We start from the raw sequence: 21,254 nt of genomic DNA, 5'->3' as shown, positions 1-21,254 counted from the left end.
TGTCATCGTCACAAATAATCAGAGGACATGTCATTTAGGTGACCTTCTAAATGTTGTCCTTGGACCTGAGAACCTGGGAGTCAGGTGGCTGAGCGGTGAGGGAGTCGGGCTAGTAATCCGAAGGTTGCCAGTTCGATTCCCGGTCATGCCAACTGATGTTGTGTCCTTGGGCAAGGCACTTCACCCTACTTGCCTCGGGGGAATGTCCCTGTACTTACTGTAAGTCGCTCTGGATAAGAGCGTCTGCTAAATGACTAAATGTAAATGTAGAACACAATGAATCCAACTTGTCCTTGAGATCGTCGTGAGAGCATACTGTAGAGGGTATCCTTACACAGTAAGATAACCAGTTCTAAACTTCCACGACAGGGTGAGCAGTCATAGATGTCATTTGGGCAAAAACAGTAGTTTGGGACAGGTGAACAGAAACATTAATCGCACAGAACTGATTGCCTTCTAGGATTGTAGGACTCAATTCAATTCATTTGATCAAGAGGGACAGTTTTGGTTAACTACTCATAACTGTCTGCGATGCTGAGCTATTTCTGGACAAAGACCGTTTGTCACCAGCAACAGGTGCACAAAAACGTTGGTCCCTTACTATTGTTCTGTCCTGTGTTCGTTGGTCACAGTAATGTTTACTTTGTACCGCTAGTGAGCGGTCTTGTCACTGTCTGACCTAACTGGTGTGCTTCTATGCTCTTTGGTACCGATGTCCCGCCTCTTATTTTCCCAAAACATTCGAATACGAATCTCTGCAAGTCTTCGGATTTTCACTAATAACGATGACATTGCTGGGCTACCGGGGCTAACATGTCGATGGTTTGAAATTTGGCTTCAGCAGAAAATATTCGACAGCTTTCTATAACATCGGATCTACGTCACGCGAACCTGAATGAACGCGCTATTACTTCAAATCTTGATTTAGATGGCTGACAAGAAACATTTAAGCTTTTCCACAATAAAGATGACCCCAGGGGTGTAAGAGAAAGAGGGAAATCTTTTTAAATTAGTCCGTTTTTAAACGCTGTAGGCTACTGTAAGAGACTGCTGAACAGACCCGTTAAGAGCTGGCAAGCGAAACAAAAGTTGACAGTGGATAGTCGTAACTTTAGCAGTTACGTACGGAGTCAAAGGGTATTCATGGTAGCTGAAAATAGTTGGCGACTTACCAGATGTGTGTTATCTTGCCAGATAAAAACGTATGTTGTATAAAACCAATTACTTTAGCGCCGCAAGCCCTGGTTCATCATACAAGTACCACGGCCGGGACATTTTCATCTGTATCGCGGACTATGTTGTAAAGTGTTGTTGACTTTAGTACAGTATTTTATTTCCCTCGAATCCGTGCGGCCGAACATGGGACATACAGTCAACTTCAATTCGATTTGTGCCCAAGACTATTTTCCTTGAAAATATATAATTCCAACATACTCAAAAGATAGCTGAATTAAAGATAAATGTAACGACAATGAGGTTAGAGAGGAAAAAAAAGCAACATTAAATCTCACATGGGAAGATCAAGTCAACCCTAAAAAACTGATGCTGGATTCACCGTCCCAAAACCTGCTGACGTGCTGAGCAATGGAAAGATGATCCCCTTCGTCATTTAAGGAACAATCAACTAGTAATCCCACTGCTAGCGGGCCATTCACATACCATACAGTCCACCCAACATCACACCATCCATCACTTCCCGTTGCAGTAGACCTCCAGACACAGGGTCAACATTCTCTCGGTACAGATTAAAACAGAACAGACATTTATTGTGCCAGGATCTACTGTACATAGTCAGAAACATTATGCAGTGTATCATGTAATTGTCAGATACTGAAATTACAGCAGCATGTAGTGAACCCTATAAAATAAAAGGCTAAATGGAATGCTTTGTTCAGTAATACTGATTTGGACTATATATGAGGAGGAAGAGGAGGAGGAAGAGGAGGAGGGATGCAGTCCAGTCTTATTAACATAATAAACAACCCAAATGCACAGTAGAGTGAAGGAGAGGAGGCATTATATTACCATAGGAATAAACTGGTATATGGCAAGTACCTATTTGTGGTCTACCCGAACTCCATAGCAGGTGACCATGTGATCATCATGTCTCTGTCTTGATCAAGACAAGAGGAGGAGCCTCGTCGGTCCCAACGTCTCTGCGTCACGTGATTAAGACAAGGAAGGCACTGTGTGTGCCGGCGCGTTTTTACATGTAAAAAAAGAGAGAGAGAGGGAGGGAGAAGGATAGCAGAGCTGGGGGGGCGTGTTCAGACAGAGGGAGGGAGGAGGATAGCAGAGCTGGGGGGGCGTGTTCATACAGAGGGAGGGAGGAGGATAGCAGAGCTGGGGGGGCGTGTTCAGACAGTGCTCTTAGTGGGCAGCTCCGTGCTGTTGTGTCGCGTTTTCCTCGAGGTGCCGTCGTCGCGCGGCCGAGCCTTCTGCAGGCTGGACATGGCGGCCGTGCGCTCGATGTCGATGAAGGCGTAGAGCTCTGTGCGGCGTGTGGGCGTGGTGGGGGGCAGTGGGGAGGTGGGCGTGCGAGGGGTGTGGGGGTTGCTGCTGTCTGAGGCAGCCTTGTTGGCCCCGCCCCCTCCACCCGTGTTCTCCATCTCCACCTCGATGTAGTTGAGCGTCTTGGCCGACTCCGGGCCCAGCGGCGGCCGGCGGAAGTCGAAGTTGAAGACGGAGGGGCCGTCGGTTCGGCGGTGGGCCGTGTCAGGGCGACGTGCCGTTTCAGGGCGGTGGGCGCTGAGGGGCGCCGTCACGTTCTCCGTGTTGACGTAGTTGTGCGAGGGCTCCAGCAGCGCGGCGGAGAGGGGGTGGGAGCAGGACAGCTGGAGCAGGCCGTGGTGGTTGTGGTTGTAGCCGTTCACGGACGGCGTCTTCATCCCCCCCCCTCGTCCGCTCTCCTCCTCCTCCCTGCTGAGCTTGCGCGCCTCCCAGACGGGCGGCAGGGCCGGCAGGTTCTCGTAGTCCAGCAGGGCCGTCCGCCGCTGGGCCGAGTTGTTGACGTTGTGAAGGTCTGGGGTGAGGGGGGGCGGGCGGACACAGCGAGGGGAGGTGACGGGGTGCGAAGAGGGGGGAGCCGGGCCGGAGGAGGAGCCGTTGGATTGTGTGTGTGAGAGCTCGCTTTTGGCCTCCGTAGAGCCTCCATCTGTGTCTATGTGCCCGTTGGCCTCCCCGGTCTCCCCAGGCAAGCCCTCCTCCCCATCCTCCTCCTCTTCCTCCCCCTCGCTGTGCTGCCGCCTCTCCCTGGCCATCAGCTGCCTCTGCACGGGCGTGGGGCCCAGGACGAAGCGCGCGCCCTGGGACTCCAGGAGCACCTGCGGCTCCGGTTGGGGGGGAGGGGGGTCGGGCCGTGCCCGTGGTGGCGGAGGGGGAGTTGGGGGCAGCTGGCTCTGGGCTGACCCAGGGCTGTCCAGGGGGCTGGGCACAGCAAGGGGGCTGGGATGGTCCTCCAACAGGCCTGTGGTGTTCACATAGGTGTGGATCTAAATGCGGGGACAACAGTCAACATCAGTCCAGGAACTGGTTCTCATTTCCTACACTGTTCTGTCCGAAAAACAATAGATCGTGTTGTTTTAACATTAGACACACAATCTGTGCAATCAGATAAGTGTTTGAACTCAATAGAAGCCCTGTTTAAGAGATAATGACTGCTATGACATTGCTTCTGGATATTCAAATGCAATCTGATTTGACTAGACTAGTGCAATGCCCGTTTGAATGAAATACTTTTGTGATCTTGCAAAAGGGGGTGGGCCTCGTAACGTATGCTGCTATAATCCTGCCGCTCTGACCAAACTGGAGTGACTCATGTCTCCATCGCTTAGTGGAGCCATGAAGAGCAAACAACTCCACACTCAACACTGCATGTGCTTCAACTTCTTACACTGCCCGGATATCAACACCGAGACAACACAGAGATTCCTGCCTTCCCGCCAATACGTGTTCATCCATGTGTGTGTGATGCTAAGCAGGTGTGTGTGTGTGATGCTAAGCAGGTGTGTGTGTGTGATGCTAAGCAGGTGTGTGTGTGTGATGCTAAGCAGGTGTGTGTGTGTGATGCTAAGCAGGTGTGTGTGTGTGTGTGTGATGCTAAGCAGGTGTGTGTGTGTGATGCTAAGCAGGTGTGTGTGTGTGTGTGTGATGCTAAGCAGGCGTGTGTGATGCTAAGCAGGTGTGTGTGTGTGTGATGCTAAGCAGGTGTGTGTGTGTGATGCTAAGCAGGTGTGTGTGTGTGTGATGCTAAGCAGGTGTGTGTGTGTGATGCTAAGCAGGTGTGTGTGTGTGTGTGTGTGTGTGATGCTAAGCAGGTGTGTGTGTGTGATGCTAAGCAGGTGTGTGTGTGTGTGTGTGATGCTAAGCAGGCGTGTGTGATGCTAAGCAGGTGTGTGTGTGTGTGATGCTAAGCAGGTGTGTGTGTGTGATGCTAAGCAGGTGTGCGTGTTGCCGTACCGCCTCGTCTCCCCCCAGCAGGGGGTGTGTGGACTCGTCCCCCAGGGAGGGAAGCCGTGTGCTGGCCACGGACGGGAGGCGGCTGGAAGGGTGTGACGGCTCCTCGCCCACAGAGGGGATCCGGCTCACACCGTTGGGCACCGTGGGAACGGAGTAGCCCAGAGCTGCACACACACACACACACACACATCATGGACTAAACACTCCAGTGATCTTTCCTTCCTCAGTCAGTTGAAGGTATATAAATAAAAAGCCTTTCTGATACATCATCAGAGCACACTGGCTCACAGCACGGAGGGAAATGCTCATGAAAACACTGATGAAGTTTCAGGATAAATGGGATAAAGGGACAGTTAGTAGAGGTGTGTGTGCAGGAGTGTGTTTCACCTGCAGGGGTGTGTGTCTCTCACCTGCAGGTGTGTGTGTGTGTGTGTGTGTGTCTCACCTGCAGGTGTGTGTGTGTGTGTGTCTCACCTGCAGGGGTGTGTGTGTGTGTGTCTCACCTGCAGGGGTGTGTGTGTGTGTGTCTCACCTGCAGGGGTGTGTGTGTGTGTCTCACCTGCAGGGGTGTGTGTGTGTCTCACCTGCAGGGGTGTGTGTGTGTCTCACCTGCAGGGGTGTGTGTGTCTCACCTGCAGGGGTGTGTGTGTGTGTGTGTGTGTCTCACCTGCAGGAGTGTGTGTGTGTGTAGCCAGGTGGCTTGGCTCCAGTACTGCCTCCTCCACCACGCTGATGCTGTGGCTGTGCATCACCTCCTGCAGCATGTTGAAGATCTCCTCCGCCCGCGCACACTTGAAGGCAAAGATCCCTGCCAAACACAAACACACACTGTCAGCATCCGCAGACAACTCCTTTTAGTCTCTTTCTCTAGTCATTTCTGCATCATTATGTTCACCTTTTGCTCTAAAATGGTGCAAGATCACAAGGAGTTAGGCAGATATGGTGCTGTATGCATGCATGTATGTATGCTGACAACATACACATTCTCAATGTCTAAATACAAGAAACACTGAACCAAAGGTATGGCAAGACATCAGGGACAAACCACACACAGTCCCATACAAACCACACTGCAAGAGAACACCACAACAGCCTAGATCTGACAGATCCACGTCTTCGACCACAACACCACACCAAGGATGGGCATCAATACTGGGGGCGTGTCTCAGTATTGTGTCGTCATGGTTACGAAGTGGCAGCTTGACTTACCGAACACACTAGAACCCCCATAGCAACCCTCCCAACCCCCATAGCAACCGTCCAGCTCTCCAACATCATCCTTTTGGAAGCATAGGGGTCATAGAACAACAGGTGTCACTGGGCGAAACGGCGGTCTGTCACACACAGTTCAAACAATCAAACCCGACAGAGATAAATCACTAGGGGAAGAAAGTGAGACGAGACGATCCTTAGATCTTTACACATTTAGGATGGATTCTGTTTGAGCTAATTAAGTATTTTGGGTTTTGTTACAGTTGTGCATTTCTAATAAACACTAACCATATATACTGTAACTATCTACAAGTACCTATCCATCCACCATATGCCTAAAGCTAATCTCTTGCATGAAATTGTAATCTCTGTCAAATAAGTTAATAAGAGAATTAGAAAACAGGTGTCCAGCTCTGACTGGACTAACAGAGAATGTGTGTGTGTGTGTGTGTGCAGGAGCAGCGTTTACCCTGTCCAGTCTGACAGCGCCGGCCACTCTCAAAGGAAAACAGGTTTGAGTCGTAGCCATAGCGACGCAGGCACAGGTAGGGCCACCTGACGTCGTCACGGCGATGGGTGTGGAGGACCAGCTCGGCCTCGTTCAGCTCCATCACGCCGGCGCCCAGCTCATTACCATCATCATCCACGTTCACCACCTGACAGCACACACACACACAAGTTGCAGTTGAATAGTTGTGACTAAGAATGAATCAGTGTTAGGACTTTGTTAGCCATCTGGGTGGAGCCTTAACCTGAGCTAACACTAAGGGCTATATTGACATCATATCGATCATTCAAACATGTGAAATGGGTCCAGAAAAGAAAAGAATATGAAGAATTCTGATGGCAACTGTCCACATAAAGAAACCATAAAGGAAGCAGCCTACCACCAAATTTAAGACATTCAATGTAGCACCTTATAGCATCAGTTGATATTAACAAATTATATGGCTTTTCTGTTGACACTGCACCAGCGGAGACCCACCTTAAATTTGGTTTGATGATTATCTGGGATTGACTCTTTCTCTGGACAGCTTAAGCAGCTACCCATGGCTTCTTCAGAGCTCCATCTGCTGCCTGTGACGGAGAACACACAAGTTCAGTTTCCCCGTTTCACTGACTGGAATCAGGGCATCAACAAGGGATTGGGAGTGTGTGGATGGGCAAAGCTCAGTGGTAGAGACTTGCATTTGACTGCAGATGAAGAGGTGACTTGCAGAGTTTGAATACATTACAAAGTTCACATCAGGATGTGTTTATTCCCCTCAGCAGAGCGTTACTCACCTATATACAGCCACCAGTAACCCTGGTCCCATTCTCTGAAGCCTGGGGCGGCTCATGCTCTGTTAGGGACAGAGCGGAGGCTGGAAAAGGAAAGTCTGACATTTCAAGCTGTGATTTGATTACATCATTGATTATGGATACTGACTGACTACTGATAAACTCAACAGCTTGCCACAGACAGTTTCAATATAACGACCACATATGGTAGCTAGGAAGGTTTTAACAAGTGAACACAGAAAGGCTACTGCTTGTTTACAGAATTATTTACTTTGGCTAATCTAACCAATTTTTGCAAGCTGAGTCGCTTACTAGCTAGACTGGCTGACTTGCTAGGGGTAGAAACCACATAACGTAAGTTAGCTAACAGTAGCTCGCTAAATGTTTGTTTTTTTACTCAAACCCGGTGAGGTTCAAATAAAATACACTACTACACAAGCGACGCCAACACATTAAATAAATACTCATGTTGTGGTAGAAATGTCAAGCAGACAATGCAAACTGGTCAATTAGTAGAATCTGACCAGGTATGCCAGCTAGCTAGAAGATAACTTAGTAGCAAGCTAATTGGCCAGCTAGCTGTCCGCTGCTTGAATAAGCTAATAGTTAGCTAGCTAATTAGCTCGCGCTAGCTACCTTTCACAACAGGGTTTCACAAATGCAATATAATACAGTAATATGTAATGCTCACGTGGCGCTGATTAAACTTCTTCCACGCTTTCTTCCAAACTTTCCTAACGCAAAGTATACCAACTTGATGGTGAGCTATCTCATACGATGCTCATAAAAGAAGCAAGCTCGCTGTAGCCTGTTAGCTCAACTCAATCACCACCATCTTTCCTCTGCGTTGCCAGAGCGCCAAAAAAACAATCACAACTTCTTTCAAAGCTAGCTACCGTACGAGTTTGCGAAAACAATAGAATAAAAATCGATACAAATCCATGAATAATCCCTTAGGTTTCCATATGGGAACTAATTTTTCGGTTAAATCTTGTTTCTCCTTCCGAAAAATCAAGTTTAGTTTTGTCGTGCCGTTTTCTAAGTGGCTAACTTGCTTGGCTAAATCACAGCAACTTAGCTAAACTTCCGAGAGTTGGGGGAAGAAACTCATTTACTACAATGTAGTAAATGTGTGGATCTTTGCGCAAGCGCGGGGACATAATACAATATAGTAGAGTTAATAGAGTCACTCAAAATAATAATAGAAATGGATGTAAGTTAAATTAATTCGTTTACTTTATTGAAACAACATATAGGGAATAAAGTGAACTATACGATACTATGGGTTGGGTTATGATTCACAGAATCCGTCGTGCATTCCTTACAATTACTATCGCAGTCATGTTTAGGCAGGTAAATAGATGTTTATGATAAGAAGCCTACACACTGATACTATGAGACAATACCATACAGAACTCTTAAACACAAAGTAATACCCAAATGGTAAAAAAATAAAAATAAAATTGTAATAAAATCTGCTCCTTTACATTTTTTAAGCAGCTATCACTACCTACAAAATATGTATCAATTCTGTAGTAATATCCATACATGAGTTAAAACATAATTTCAACGTTCTCAAATCTCATGTAATTTTTTGTATAATGTAAAAAAAACTAAAACGTATTACTTAGTCTGAGTGAGCCAGTTTTCTTATAATAATTTTAAATGCTGTGTACAAAAGCGCATTGTGAAAATATAAAGCATTTATACAAACACCCAAAAATAAAAGAATGTAGCAAGTATATACAATTGTGTTACATTAAACATTCTGTTATAATTAAATAATATAGTTTCTAATATAATTTCCCAGGTATTTCTGTTAAAAGTACAATAGGTAAAGACTTTTCAATAAAAAAAATTAAAGTTTTATGTTCTTTTAACATATTGTGCAAGTTAATCAGGCCCTCCGAGGGCTGACTAACAGCTCAGCGCCATTGGAATCTAAATTAATAATTTACAGCAGCCCGCTACTTTCCAGCCAATCCCCTTCAATGAGCTTTCTTCCTTTAATCTGTAAAAACCATTGTCAATCAAACTCAAACTGGAGGAAAGCATGGGAAAATGGAGGGCTCTGTTTTTCAAATAAGAATATAATGTATAATGTTACCTATTGGAGTTTTAACATTGGTCTTAAAAATAAAAATACAAATGGTAGAAAAATAAATTTGCCATATATCCCTGTAGTGCGAAACATGTTACAAACATGTGTCATGTTTAGACACTTTCTCCCTTAGTAGTCCATATACAATCTTTAACGTCTGGTGCACACCATATCTGAGGGTCGAAGAAAAAAGATATGGTGAGTTTACTCTCTACAGTAAGTGTTAACTTGTTTAAACTCTGTGGAGTTTTCTTTGTTATTCATGCGATGTGCAGATACGGGGTGCTGCCTTCCCAAGCAGAAACTGGACATTTGGTCAAAAGTTAGTTCATGCTGTTCTCGATACAATTAAAGGCAGGGTAGGTAATGTTTTTGAGAATTTATTTTTTTACTGAAATAAACTTATAGCGATCAATAAATCAAATACTCTGACAGTAAAATAAAAATATATCTGATATCTGTGGCCGTCGCAGGGCTGTGATAAACATGACCAATCATTGCGTTCGGACCGAATGCAATGATTGGACGGGCCACTCGCCTGTTTATCTACCTCAGGCAGCGTGTTCATGTGTGGGGGAGTAGCTTTCAAGGGAGGGGGTGGGACATTTCTGGTTAGATAATTTCAAACAAGCCAAAACTGCTACTTTCGCAAAAAGGACCTACCCTGCCTTTAACACTTGCTTTGACATGTGGTCGAGTCTTATGTCTCAACAATGACTTAGAGAAGATAGGGGCTCTGATCAGCATCAGTGGTTACTGGAGGGCAACATGATCAGCGGTTTACCTCTCTGGTGGTCTGGGTTCACGTTCTCGTAGATCGGGTAGAGAGGATTCTCCTGCTCATTCCGTAGTTTCCTCGCTCTGAGCACGTCTCTGACACACTGGTGAAGGTACGCGTACTGGCACTGTGCAGGGGAACACACACTCCTCATGTAAACATACACAGCATCATGTGAACACACGCCTATGAATACACACACACACCAATATATGAACACACGTCTATGAACACACACACACCAATATATGAACACACGGGCCATATAATGACACAACAGGTCATTACACAGAATTATCCATGATATGCATGCACAAAATACACATACACTCTGGGACTAGGGAAGAGAGCCCTTACACACACACGCGCACGCACGCACACACGCACACACACACACACTTCTTGAGTCCTGGGCCTCTGACCTCAGTCTGCACCATGTGAGAGCGGTGTAGGCGCAGGTCAAACACCGCCCCATATAGATCCACTGTGTCCTTAGTCTCCATCTGCTGTAGAACTCGATCCAGACTGATGAAAGTTCCTGTTCGGCCCACACCAGCACTGGGGGAGAAAATGTATAGAGAAAACATTTTACATTTAGTCATTTAGCAGACGCTCTTATCCAGAGCGACTTACAGTAAGTACAGGGACATTCCCCCCAAGGCAAGTAGGGTGAAGTGCCTTGCCCAAGGACACAACATCAGTTGGCATGACCGGGAATCGAGTTCGCAACCTTCGGATTACTAGCCCGATTCCCTCACCGCTCAGCCACCTGACTCCCTCTGTCTGGTGGCTGACAAGAGGCATGTGTCATTTAATATAGTTTCATCCCTTTATAGTGTTTTTTTCCACAACCACCCACCCACCTGCAGTGGACCACGGTGGCCCCAGCACCAGGAGTCCTGTTGATGTAGTCGCGGACTGTCCTGACGAACTGGATGAGTGACTGGGTAGTCTCTGGGACCCCGTGATCGGGCCACACGGTGTAGTGAAACTGACGCACCACCCTGGAAAAACTCAGCTGCTCCTCCTGAACACAGACACACATGTACCAGTAAGCTGGAGCCATCCCTATTTGAATAGTACATGGGGTTGGCTGGTGATATGAGGCGCTAAAGCTTTTGTTATTCTGTTATCGTAAGTTGAACAGTTGTGTTTTGTATAGCGTCACTGTTTTATGAAAGCGGAAATGTTTTCCAATGGCTTGATGAAAGAATTGCAATCAAGGTGTAATAATAACAAAAAAGGGCAGTAAATCATAGTGTAGCTGAAAGAATGTAAATCAGAAGGTAACTGAATCTCACGCTGCAGATCTTGAACTCGCGGATGGTCCACTCTGGCAGGACCGACTCAGACAGCATTTGCACGATGAGGTCACCGTAGTACAGAGGGTCCAGGTCGAACGGCCAGTAGTGGTCACACTTCACCTGCAACGGGCAGAGACAGAAACACCGTCAGGGACCTGCCCCCCGTTCCCCCCGTGCCCCCCGTGCACCCCATTCCTACCAGCTAACACCCACCATGTTGTATCTCTCTCCAGGGTTAGAGAAATCTCTACCGGGCCATGTGTGCCTATACAGGGTCATGTACTGTAATACTTTGATCGGTCGACCAAACACTAGATCGTGTCGTGTTATGATGTGGAGAAAATAACTGTAGACAAAATAGCTGCCACTGGAAATACCCACCCTGCCTTTCTCCACACACTGCGTCACCATGACGATGTTGTGGACGTTTTGCTCCCACACCATTTTCCAGAAGTCGTCTTTGGTCCCTGGGAGAGGACCCTGCGTGGCTATGTACTCCCTTCGGAAGTTGTTACCCTGAAGGTTAAAAAGTACCTCTTAGATACGGTCATGCAAGTGAAAATCACATTTTCGGCATCCTTCATGTTAACAAAAAAGGCAGTTTAAACCATGCACTTCTGATCCTTCATTTCCCGCTGTATTTTCCCAATGCAGTGTTTGTATGTCACATTATAGTGTCCGCTAAATGAATCAAACTTAAATGAAATGGAAAGTCAAAGTGTATCTCATTTGCGTCTCATGATCCACTCACAGGAATGTAGCTGGCGTTGATGTAGTCTGAGCAGGGGTCATCATCCACGTACGACAGCTTCACACGCGTCGAATCGTCTGCACACACGTGGAAGATCATATAAAACAAACATGGAGGGATGGATGATGTCGTTACCTCGCCTAGAGCTGGACGCACTTCACTGCCTTGAGGGCGTATGGAGTTCCAGCTGTCATCTACTCACAGGGAAGGATGTTGTTGTAGCGGTTCTTCCCCCGGTTCTCTGGGAGCAGGGCCGTGTCCAGAGGCTGGTTGCGTCCCACTTCCTTCAGATCCTGCTCATTCACACATGGAGATCTTATTCATGTGGTAGAAGCAACATCCAGGCAGTGCGTATATGAAGTGTCAAATACGGAGGGAGTCAGGTGGCTGAGCGGTTAGGGAATCGGGCTAGTAATCAGAAGGTTGCTGGTTCGATTCCCCGGCCGTGCCAAATGATGTTGTGTCCTTGGGCAAGGCACTTCACCTTACTTGCCTCGGGGGAATGTCCCTGTACTTACTGTAAGTCGCTCTGGATAAAAGCGTCTGCTAAATGACTAAATGTAAATACAGAACACAAGCCTCACTGTTGTAAACATGCATGTAGAGTTTCTACATGTTCTTTAGTTATCCCTAACACTAACCCTAACCCTATATTTTTTCTGAAAAACACACATAATAATATATTATTTTGGGGAGGGGGGGAGAGTTCATATTTAGGGCTTTTAGTATTTGAGCACAGACAAGTCCTTGATAGGTACCTCGTACTCCTCAGAAAGCAGGTAGTTGGAGTCGGCCTGCAGTTTGCTGTAGTGAGACTCAAAGTGCAGGGTCTTGATGGGGCTGCAGAGGGGAGGAAACATAGAGAAAAACAGCCAATGGCAAAACCAATCAGACAAACACGGCAAAAGAAAAAGAACTGTGAAAACAAGCAGAAACTAAAGCAAGCATCTCTAAACATACCTTGAAATGCGTCGATTGCTGAAATCAAGTGGGATAAAGAAGAACAGGTTTCAGTACACTCATTTCTATTCTTTTTTACTTTAGCACCCTGAGATTGCCTTTACAATGAAGAACTCACTAAACAATTAAAATGCATTATTATGATTATTATTGTGTCTCTGAATCCGCGTCTAAGCAGGTATGTTCCGTGTCTTACCCCCTGACCCCCATGTGCACCCCGGAGGAGGACCTCTCACTCCTCATGCTCATGTGGACCACTGGCCTCTCCTGAAGACTCCTGCAGGAGAACACAGAACACCAGACACAACACAAAACACCAGACAGAACACAGAACACCAGACAGAACACCAGACACAACACACAACACCAGACACAACACAGAACATCAGACACAACACAGAACACCGGACACAACACCAGACAGAACACAGAACACCAGACACAACACAGAACATCAGACACAACACAGAACACCGGACACAACACCAGACAGAACACAGAACACCAGACACAACACAGAACACCAGACACAACACCAGACACAACACAGAACATCAAACAGAACACCAGAACATCAGACAGAACACAGAACACCAGACACAACACAGAACACCAGACAGAACACCAGAACATCAGACAGAACACAGAACACCAGACAGAACACCGAACACCAGACAGAATCTTTCTAATCAATGGTGTATATTGGGAGATGCTTACACTTTGTGAGCCTTCTGTCTACAGATGAGCAGAGCTGTGATGGCCACCATCATGGCCACCAGGAACATGCCGGCACTTATGCCCTCGATCACACCAGTCAGAGGCTCTGGGGAGGACACACACTGGGAGGGTTAGGCAAGGTCACATTATCCACCATGCGTCTACATGCTAGTTACTATAACTGTAATAGACTTAATAAACTTAATGTCAAGGGTTGCTGTAGTTACATGGTAGGTAATATAACCCTAATGTAAACAAGTTGCAGAGAACTATCTAGGGTGAAAATCCCAGCGTGACCATCTTTCCATCCATCTATCTCAGTCCTGTTCCACATCAAAGCGAGGACCATCGCACCTGCTTCGGTGACGAGGGGGAGGGAGAGGAAGGTGTCTGTGTAGAGAGGAGAGGCGTGCTGATCCTCGTCCAGCTGGGTGAAGGCACGCACGCTGAGCCTGAGGGACACACAGTCTGTCAACACACACCTCCATGCTCACACAGTCTGTCAACACACACCTCCATGCTCATACAGTCTGTCAACACACACCTCCATGCTCACACAGTCTGTCTACACACACCTCCATGCTCACACAGTCTGTCAACACACACCTTGTTCACACAGTCTGTCAACACACACCACCATGTTCACACAGTTTGTCTACACACACCTCCATGCTCACACAGTCTGTCAACACACACCTTGTTCACACAGTCTGTCAACACACACCACCATGTTCACACAGTTTGTCTACACACACCTCCATGCTCACACAGTCTGTCAACACACACCTTGTTCACACAGTCTGTCAACACACACCTCCATGCTCACACAGTCTGTCAACACACACCTCCATGCTCACACAGTCTGTCTACACACACCTCCATGTTCACACAGTCTGTCTACACACACCTCCATGCTCACACAGTCTGTCTACACACACCTCCATGCTCACACAGTCTGTCTACACACACCTCCATGCTCACACAGTCTGTCTACACACAGCTACACCTCCTTACTCATTTAGCAGAGACCACAGCAGCGTACAAACACATACATTAACATTAACATAATTGAACCTCCTCTACCTGTATGGGGTTTTGGGTTTAAGAGGTCCATCACAGAATGGGTTCAAGCCTTTCTCCTGGTCCTGGCCCTGGTCCTGGTCCTGGCCCTGGTCTTGGCCTAGGTCAAGGCCCTGGCTCTGTGTGCGGTCGCAGGGCCCTCCCAGACTGTCCATGCCGGTGCCCAGGTTGACCTCCAGGCTCTGGGTGGCGCTGTCAGGACCCTGGGCACAGTGGCTAGGAAAGTAGCTGGTCTGGTAGGCCGTGATGGAGCTGTTGGAGCGGTACTCCGGATAGGAGGGCATGGGGTGCTGCTGCTCTGGCTGCAGGGTCTCACTATCTGGACTCACAAGACAGAACAAAACGCCTCATATCCTGTCACGCAAAACATTCACCTCAGTGTATTGTGAAAAGTGTGCGTGTGTTAGAGCTTGCTGTGTGTGTGTGTGTGTGTGTGTTAGAGCTTGCTGTGTGTGTGTGTGTGTTAGAGCTTGCTGTGTGTGTGTGTGTGTTAGAGCTGCGTAGCTTCAGTACCGTCAGACTCGGCCACTATCACTGTGAAAAACTTGACGGCTCCGTTCACGTCGCTGAACCAGCTGCAGTTGAACTTGAAGAAGATGGAGGACTTAGTGACCAGGGCAGAGCTGTCACTAACACGAGCAGAGAGGGAAGGCAGGGGCGGGCCTGAACAACACACACACACGCACAGTCACACATAACACACTTGTGTTCGATTAGAAAAAGAGTCTGTCACTAGTGTGACTCTATAAGTTTGGCAAATATAATCATAGTGACCATACAGGGATACAGTGCCCATATTGTAAAGCACAGCTGTGGGACTATACTATAGATGACTTTATCTATCCTCAACATAACCACACACACAGTCCCCCCCCCCTTCTCACGGTCGATCATGGTGACCACGCTGTCCTCGGAGGCGTCGCTGGTCATGCTGTCGGAGATGGCCTTGACGGAGACGGTGTAGCGTTTGTGGGGGTCCAGCTGGGTGATGTGGTAGACGGCGGTGTCTCTGCCGGTGCGGCGGGAGTACACCAGCGTGCGGGAATCCCGGTGGAGACACTCGATGGTGTAGGAGTCATAATCGGCCTCCGGGGGCGCCCAGGAGCAGGAGATGGAGGTGGAGCTCTGGGGACGACAGTGGAGGCTCTGCACACGCTCCGGCTCTGGAGGGGGGCAGCAGGGGGGCAGCAAGGGGGCAGCAGGGGGGCAGCAGGGGCGCAGAGTTACACAGCAACATAGGTTCCGGACTGGTTTTAGACAATCATCTATTAAAGAGAAAGTGTCTAGGGAAGGCTAATATTGTATAATATTATTATACTACTAGCATCATACTATTATTATACTATTACTTGGAGCTTGTTTGTTTTAATTCTGGTAAACATCCTAGGAACATCCACAAAAGGAACCACCCCACTACAGCAGATCACTTCCCCAGTTTTAACAGCACCGCTGGTGCCACCTACTGGTGCGGATGCTCTTGTGGATGGCGAGGCTGTAGGCAGGGCTCCCCCCGGCCCCCCCGCTGACGCTCTGCAGGCTGAAGCGGTACAGCCGGCCGGGGTACAGGCCCCGCAGGATCCGGCTGCCGGAGGTGCGGGTATGGTACGGGTTGATCACCGCCAGCTGGTCCCTCGGGTCCCACAGCAGCAGGAAGTCATCGTAGTCCGACCCCAGAGGGCCGCTCCAGGTCACCTCCAGGGAAGTGTTGGTGACCCCTCCGAAGGTCAGCGACGACGGGGGTCTGGGGGCTGTGGGGGAGAAGGAGGAGGGTGAGGAGGGTGGGGTGAGGAGGAGGAGGGCATGACAGTTACACAGTTACACAGTACAGTACTACAGTACCAGTTAAACACTCCAGTACTACAGTTAAACACTCACGTACTACAGATAAACACTCCAATTTTACTGTTAAACACTCCAGTACTACAGTTAAACACTCCAGTACTACAGATAAACACCAGTTCTACAGTTAAACTGAGCGTCTGCTAAGTGAGTAACGTGTCTCACTGGTCCTGCCCATGGCGTCGGCCCTGTTGGACAGCTCCCCGCTGTGCGTGAGCATGACGGTGCTGTAGAGACGCCCTGGAACCAGCTGTGGGAACACGTGCTGCGTGACCTCTGACCCCAGATGCTGCTCGGCCTGCTGGGAGCCGTCGGGGTTGTAGAGGGACAGCAGGTAGCCACTGACGTCACCCTCCGCACGCTCCCAGCTCACCTGCAGGGCCTCTGATTGGTTGAGGCTCCTCGCCTGTAGGGAGGTGACTGCAGCAGGGACTGGATGGAAGGAGGGGGGGAGAGGAGGGGGAGAATAGAGGGAGGAGGGGGGAGGAGAATAGAGAGAGGAGGGGGGAGGAGAATAGAGAGAGGCGGAGGAGCAGAGAGGTCAGGGAGGGGTTGTTTAATCTACATTCACTTAATGGGGGGAGGTCAGAATGAATGAATGAGGGAACATGCATACTGGTCCTGGCCCAGATGGCAGAGTCATTGGTCTGCTCTCCGCTGCGTGTGAGCACCACCAGCCTGTAGGGGGCGCCAGGCGTGAGCCCCAGGAAGGAGCAGCGCAGCATGCTGGGAAGACCGCTGCGCCGGTCATGGAGGCTGTCATCCCCGGCGTACAGGAACACATCGTAGCCCTCAAACTCGCCCTCGGGTGGAGACCAGCGGAATGACAGACTGCTAGTGGTGGTGGTCTGGATGGACAGCTCTGTCACAGCTGCGGGACCTGAGGAGGGAAAATAATCTTTCATTGAAAAAGGTTCTCTTATATGTTATGGTTTTCTCACCATAAAATATAACTGCTTCTCAACTTCACATTTTCTCAACACATACATTTGACCAAAAGTCCAACAGTTGAATGTACACAAAGGTGCCACACTACATGTGGAGCACTGTGTATCACTCAGATGTGAACATCCAGCAGCGCTGTTCCTCCGCCTGAGAGGCGTGTCTTACGTGGGCCTGAGAGGCGTGTCTTACGTGGGCCTGAGAGGCGTGTCTTACGTGTGCCTGAGAGGCGTGTCTTACGTGTTCCTGAGAGGCGTGTCTTACGTGTGTGTGAGAGGTGTGTCTTACGTGTGCGAGCGTCTGCGTGGACGCCCTCGCTGTGCACGTCTCCGCTGGCGGTCTGGACCAGGACCCGGTACTTCCTGCCCGGCGTGAGGCCGTGGAAGCGGTACTGGGTGGCGCTGGCGGCCTGGGAGGAGTTAGCCACCAGCCCGCCCCTCTCCTCCAGGAGCTGCAGGATGTAACCCTCGGCAACGCCTCGAGCCTCCTCCCAGCTCACCTGCAGACTGCTACAGCTGTGGAGGTTGTCCACCTGGAGACCTGTCACTGCCGAGGGGACTGGAGGGGGAGGAGGGAGATATATAAGAACTAGTAGAGGGTTGGTGATCGGTTATTTTAGTTACGGCATGGTGGATGGGTGTAGCTCAGTGGTAGAGTATTTAACTGAAAACCAAGAGGTCCCAGGTTCAAATCCCCCCGTCTGCCACTTGTAGAGATTAGATTACATCGATTTACATTTAAAGATACTTGAAATCTACTCAATCTTCTTTAATGACATCATGACGCCTACCGGTGCGTGCGTTGGCTGTGAGGCTGTTGTTGAGCTCCCCGCTGAGGGACACCACTGTGATGCTGTAGATCTGCCCAGGCTGCAGGGAGCTGAAGCCCAGCTGGTTCTGGTGCTTCTGGATGGGCCTGGACTCCAGCCGGCGCGCCCCCTGCTGGAGAGAGACCAGGAAGCTGTCCATGTCCCCGCGTCCTGGCGTCCAGCTGGCCCGCAGACTGCTGCTCTGACCGCCGTTACTCACATGGATGTTCTTCACCTTGCTGGGGACTGGAGAGGAACATGCATCATTTCCACCACAATACTGGTTTGCTCTCTGCTTTTTAGGATCTTATGAGGACATGTTTCTATTGTTGACACTCTGCCCGTGTTTGTCACTGCTGTTAGGATTTAAACTTGGATGACACTCGACCTGAATAAGCTGCTTTTCAGAAGGTCAGCAAGGTTCAACAAGCCGAGTCCATCCCCCCAAGCTCCACATCCCTCCCCAGCAATACAGACAATGAACTGACAGCAAGAAGGCTGGGTCAGCTGAGGGGCAGCTGAGGGGCAGCAGGGGGTCATCTACCTGTCCGGCCCTCTATGAACTGAGCCCTCTGATTGGGCCCGCTGAAGGTGGAGACGTGGATCTTGTAGAGGCGCCCGGGCGTGAGCGAGGAGAGCAGACACTCCCCGGACGCGCTGCCCAGCGTGAGAGGAGGGAACACCTTCATGTCATTGAAGAGGAGCTGCACCTCGTAGTGATCCACATCGCCGGGCGGAGGCAACCACGTCACACGCAGCTCCTCCGTGCCGCGGCCCGCCAGCGCCAGAGCCCTCACTGCCGCCGGGACTGGAGCGGGAAACACGGAAGGTTACAGAGGTCGAAGGTCATGTGTCGACATGTCAAATTTAAATCATGCCCTTGAGTCGTGTTTATTTGTGATGGTTCACTCAACAAACACGTGTGCTATAACTTAATTTCCTGATTGATAGGTTCAACCATTTGTATGTTGCTTTGGATTAAAGCATCTGCTAAGTGAAGAAAATGTCAGGTAATGTGATTTGGATCTGGATTTGAAAACCACTGTTCTGCTTAAAGTCTGAAACACAACCAGGCTGGAAAACAAGCCCACACCAGAAACACAACCAGGCTGGAAAACAAGCCCACACCACAAACACAACCAGGCGCTCCGTGTGACTCACAGGTGCGTCCGTGGGTGGAGGCGCTGGTCTCGTACTGCCCGCTCCAGGTGCTCACCACCACCGTGTACAGCCGGCCTGGCACCAGCCCGTTGAACACACACTCGTTCTGGGTCTTCTGCACCGTCTGGTTCTGGTGGAACACGTTGTTGTGCTTGATGACCACCTGGTAGTGGTCGAAGTCCCCCGCCGCATGCCGCCAGTACACCTTCAGGTAGTCGTCACGGGCAGAGTGGATCGCTGTAGGACTCTGCACACTGGACGGTTCTGGAGGGTGATGAGAGAGGTGAGGAAAGTGGTGAGAGAGGTGAAGAAGTGGTTAGAGAGGTGAGGATGATGATTAGAGAGGTGAGGAAGGTGATTAGAGAGGTGCGGAAGTAATTAGAGAGATCACTCTGACCACTGAAATAATAGAACTATCCACTTCTGATCCTTGATTCACTGTAGTACTTTCCACAAGCACTATTTGCTACCCTCACTTCAGATGAAAGAGTCTGCTACAGGTCATGTGACGTGCTACAGGTCATGTGACGTGCTACAGGTCATGTGAAGTGCTACAGGTCATGTGACGTGCTACAGGTCATGTGACGCCTGCGACGGCAGAAGACCTACGTGTGCGCTCCTGCACGACCGTGTGGTTCTCATAGGCACCGCTGCGGGACGCGATGGAGATGTCGTAGAGACGCCCGGAGACCAGTGAGCTGAACACGCATGACGGGCTGGTCTTGGACACGGCCAGTGTGTGCACCGTCCTCTCCCGGTCTCTCAGGGTGACCAGGTAGCTGTCCACCTCGCCCGGGGCAGGACGCCAGGACACGCTGAGGAAGTCCATACGACCGTTGTTGCTGACAGTGACCTCGCCAACCGCTGCCGGAACTGGGGGGAGACAGAAGGAAGCGTCATTATAAGAGGTAGGAGAGGGGGGTGATGGGGGACAGGAGAGAGAGAGAAGAGGTAGGACTGGGGGGTGATGGGGGAGAGGAGAGAGAGAAGAGGTAGGACTGGGGGGTGATGGGAGACAGGAGAGAGAGAAGAGGTAGGACTGGGGGGTGATGGGGGAGAGGAGAGAGAGAAGAGGTAGGACTGGGGGGTGATGGGGGACAGGGGAGAGAGAAGAGGTAGGACTGGGGGGTGATGGGGGACAGGAGAGAGAGAGAGAAGAGTTAGGACTGGGGGGAGATGGGGGAGAGGAGAGAGAGAAGAGGTAGGACTGGGGGGTGATGGGGGAGAGAGAGATGAGGTAGGACTGGGGGGTGATGGGGGAGAGGAGAGAGAGAGAAGAGGTAGGACTGGGGGGTGATGGGGGACAGGAGAGAGAGAGAAGAGTTAGGACTGGGGGTAACAATAACTTAAAGCACTTTGGAATCGTTGTCACTAATAATCAATTTGTCAGGTCTGAATTCTCCCCGTCACCACCAAACACTGTAGAAACCCCTCCTGCTTTCTGTCGGCTACATCATCTTGTCGACCTCAGACTTGTACACGGTAGATTGGTCTGCACTTTATTCAAATACCCCAAACCGATTGCCAATTGTTCCGCCATCTCTCAAACCTACACGAAGGCCTTAACACAACTTTAGAACTACACGTTGTAGGCTACAACTCTCACGTAAATACCCCTCCCCTGGCACAAACAACACCGATGTGCTATTGTGTTGTTTAGTAGTTTTTAATTAAACGAGAAACCCCTGAAATATTTGAGGCCAACTAATATTGCGCACAACAGTTAATTAATTTACTCGGACTTCTATGATCCTGCGCATTGTCGTAGTAGGCCTATCACCGGTGCAGAAAAAAAAATCGTACTCGTAAAGGCCTTTGTTTATTTTTATTGTTTATGCTTTATTTCATATATTTTTTACTAT

General features: G+C 49.3%; 2 protein-coding genes across 2 annotated transcripts in view; both read right to left on the bottom strand.

Annotated features, from left to right (window-relative positions):
• Positions 1-1,739: 1,739 nt before the first annotated feature.
• Positions 1,740-7,973, bottom strand: LOC136942077 (fibroblast growth factor receptor substrate 2-like). The gene is made up of 7 exons (XM_067234844.1): positions 7,643-7,973; positions 6,955-7,034; positions 6,656-6,747; positions 6,140-6,326; positions 5,126-5,266; positions 4,459-4,622; positions 1,740-3,491 (listed from the first exon to the last, which is right to left on the bottom strand). Exons 3-7 carry the CDS (start codon positions 6,719-6,721, stop codon positions 2,358-2,360), a joined length of 1,692 nt encoding a protein of 563 aa, XP_067090945.1. The 5' UTR covers positions 6,722-6,747; positions 6,955-7,034; positions 7,643-7,973; the 3' UTR covers positions 1,740-2,357.
• A 202-nt stretch (positions 7,974-8,175) lies between these two features.
• LOC136941856 (receptor-type tyrosine-protein phosphatase beta-like) overlaps positions 8,176-21,254 on the bottom strand; it is a 33,428-nt gene continuing 20,349 nt past the window's right edge. The window contains exons 11-34 of the mRNA XM_067234491.1: positions 20,002-20,265; positions 19,393-19,656; positions 18,776-19,039; positions 18,214-18,477; positions 17,712-17,981; positions 17,098-17,361; positions 16,647-16,913; positions 16,106-16,390; positions 15,527-15,805; positions 15,156-15,305; positions 14,646-14,961; positions 13,917-14,014; positions 13,563-13,668; positions 13,042-13,122; positions 12,846-12,863; positions 12,644-12,725; positions 12,088-12,178; positions 11,886-11,962; positions 11,516-11,650; positions 11,132-11,254; positions 10,694-10,857; positions 10,253-10,388; positions 9,837-9,957; positions 8,176-9,225 (exon numbers count right to left, since the gene is read on the bottom strand). Coding sequence (XP_067090592.1) covers positions 9,203-9,225; positions 9,837-9,957; positions 10,253-10,388; positions 10,694-10,857; positions 11,132-11,254; positions 11,516-11,650; positions 11,886-11,962; positions 12,088-12,178; positions 12,644-12,725; positions 12,846-12,863; positions 13,042-13,122; positions 13,563-13,668; positions 13,917-14,014; positions 14,646-14,961; positions 15,156-15,305; positions 15,527-15,805; positions 16,106-16,390; positions 16,647-16,913; positions 17,098-17,361; positions 17,712-17,981; positions 18,214-18,477; positions 18,776-19,039; positions 19,393-19,656; positions 20,002-20,265 — 4,142 coding nt within the window. The 3' untranslated portion in view covers positions 8,176-9,202. The remainder of the gene's footprint in view (positions 9,226-9,836; positions 9,958-10,252; positions 10,389-10,693; positions 10,858-11,131; positions 11,255-11,515; positions 11,651-11,885; positions 11,963-12,087; positions 12,179-12,643; positions 12,726-12,845; positions 12,864-13,041; positions 13,123-13,562; positions 13,669-13,916; positions 14,015-14,645; positions 14,962-15,155; positions 15,306-15,526; positions 15,806-16,105; positions 16,391-16,646; positions 16,914-17,097; positions 17,362-17,711; positions 17,982-18,213; positions 18,478-18,775; positions 19,040-19,392; positions 19,657-20,001; positions 20,266-21,254) is intronic.

The sequence above is a fragment of the Osmerus mordax genome, chromosome 4 (genome assembly GCF_038355195.1).
Source record: "Osmerus mordax isolate fOsmMor3 chromosome 4, fOsmMor3.pri, whole genome shotgun sequence".
NCBI classification, from domain to species: Eukaryota; Metazoa; Chordata; class Actinopteri; order Osmeriformes; family Osmeridae; genus Osmerus; species Osmerus mordax.
The sequence above is the reverse complement of the archived record's forward strand: the minus strand, read 5'-3'. Positions and strand labels throughout refer to the sequence as shown.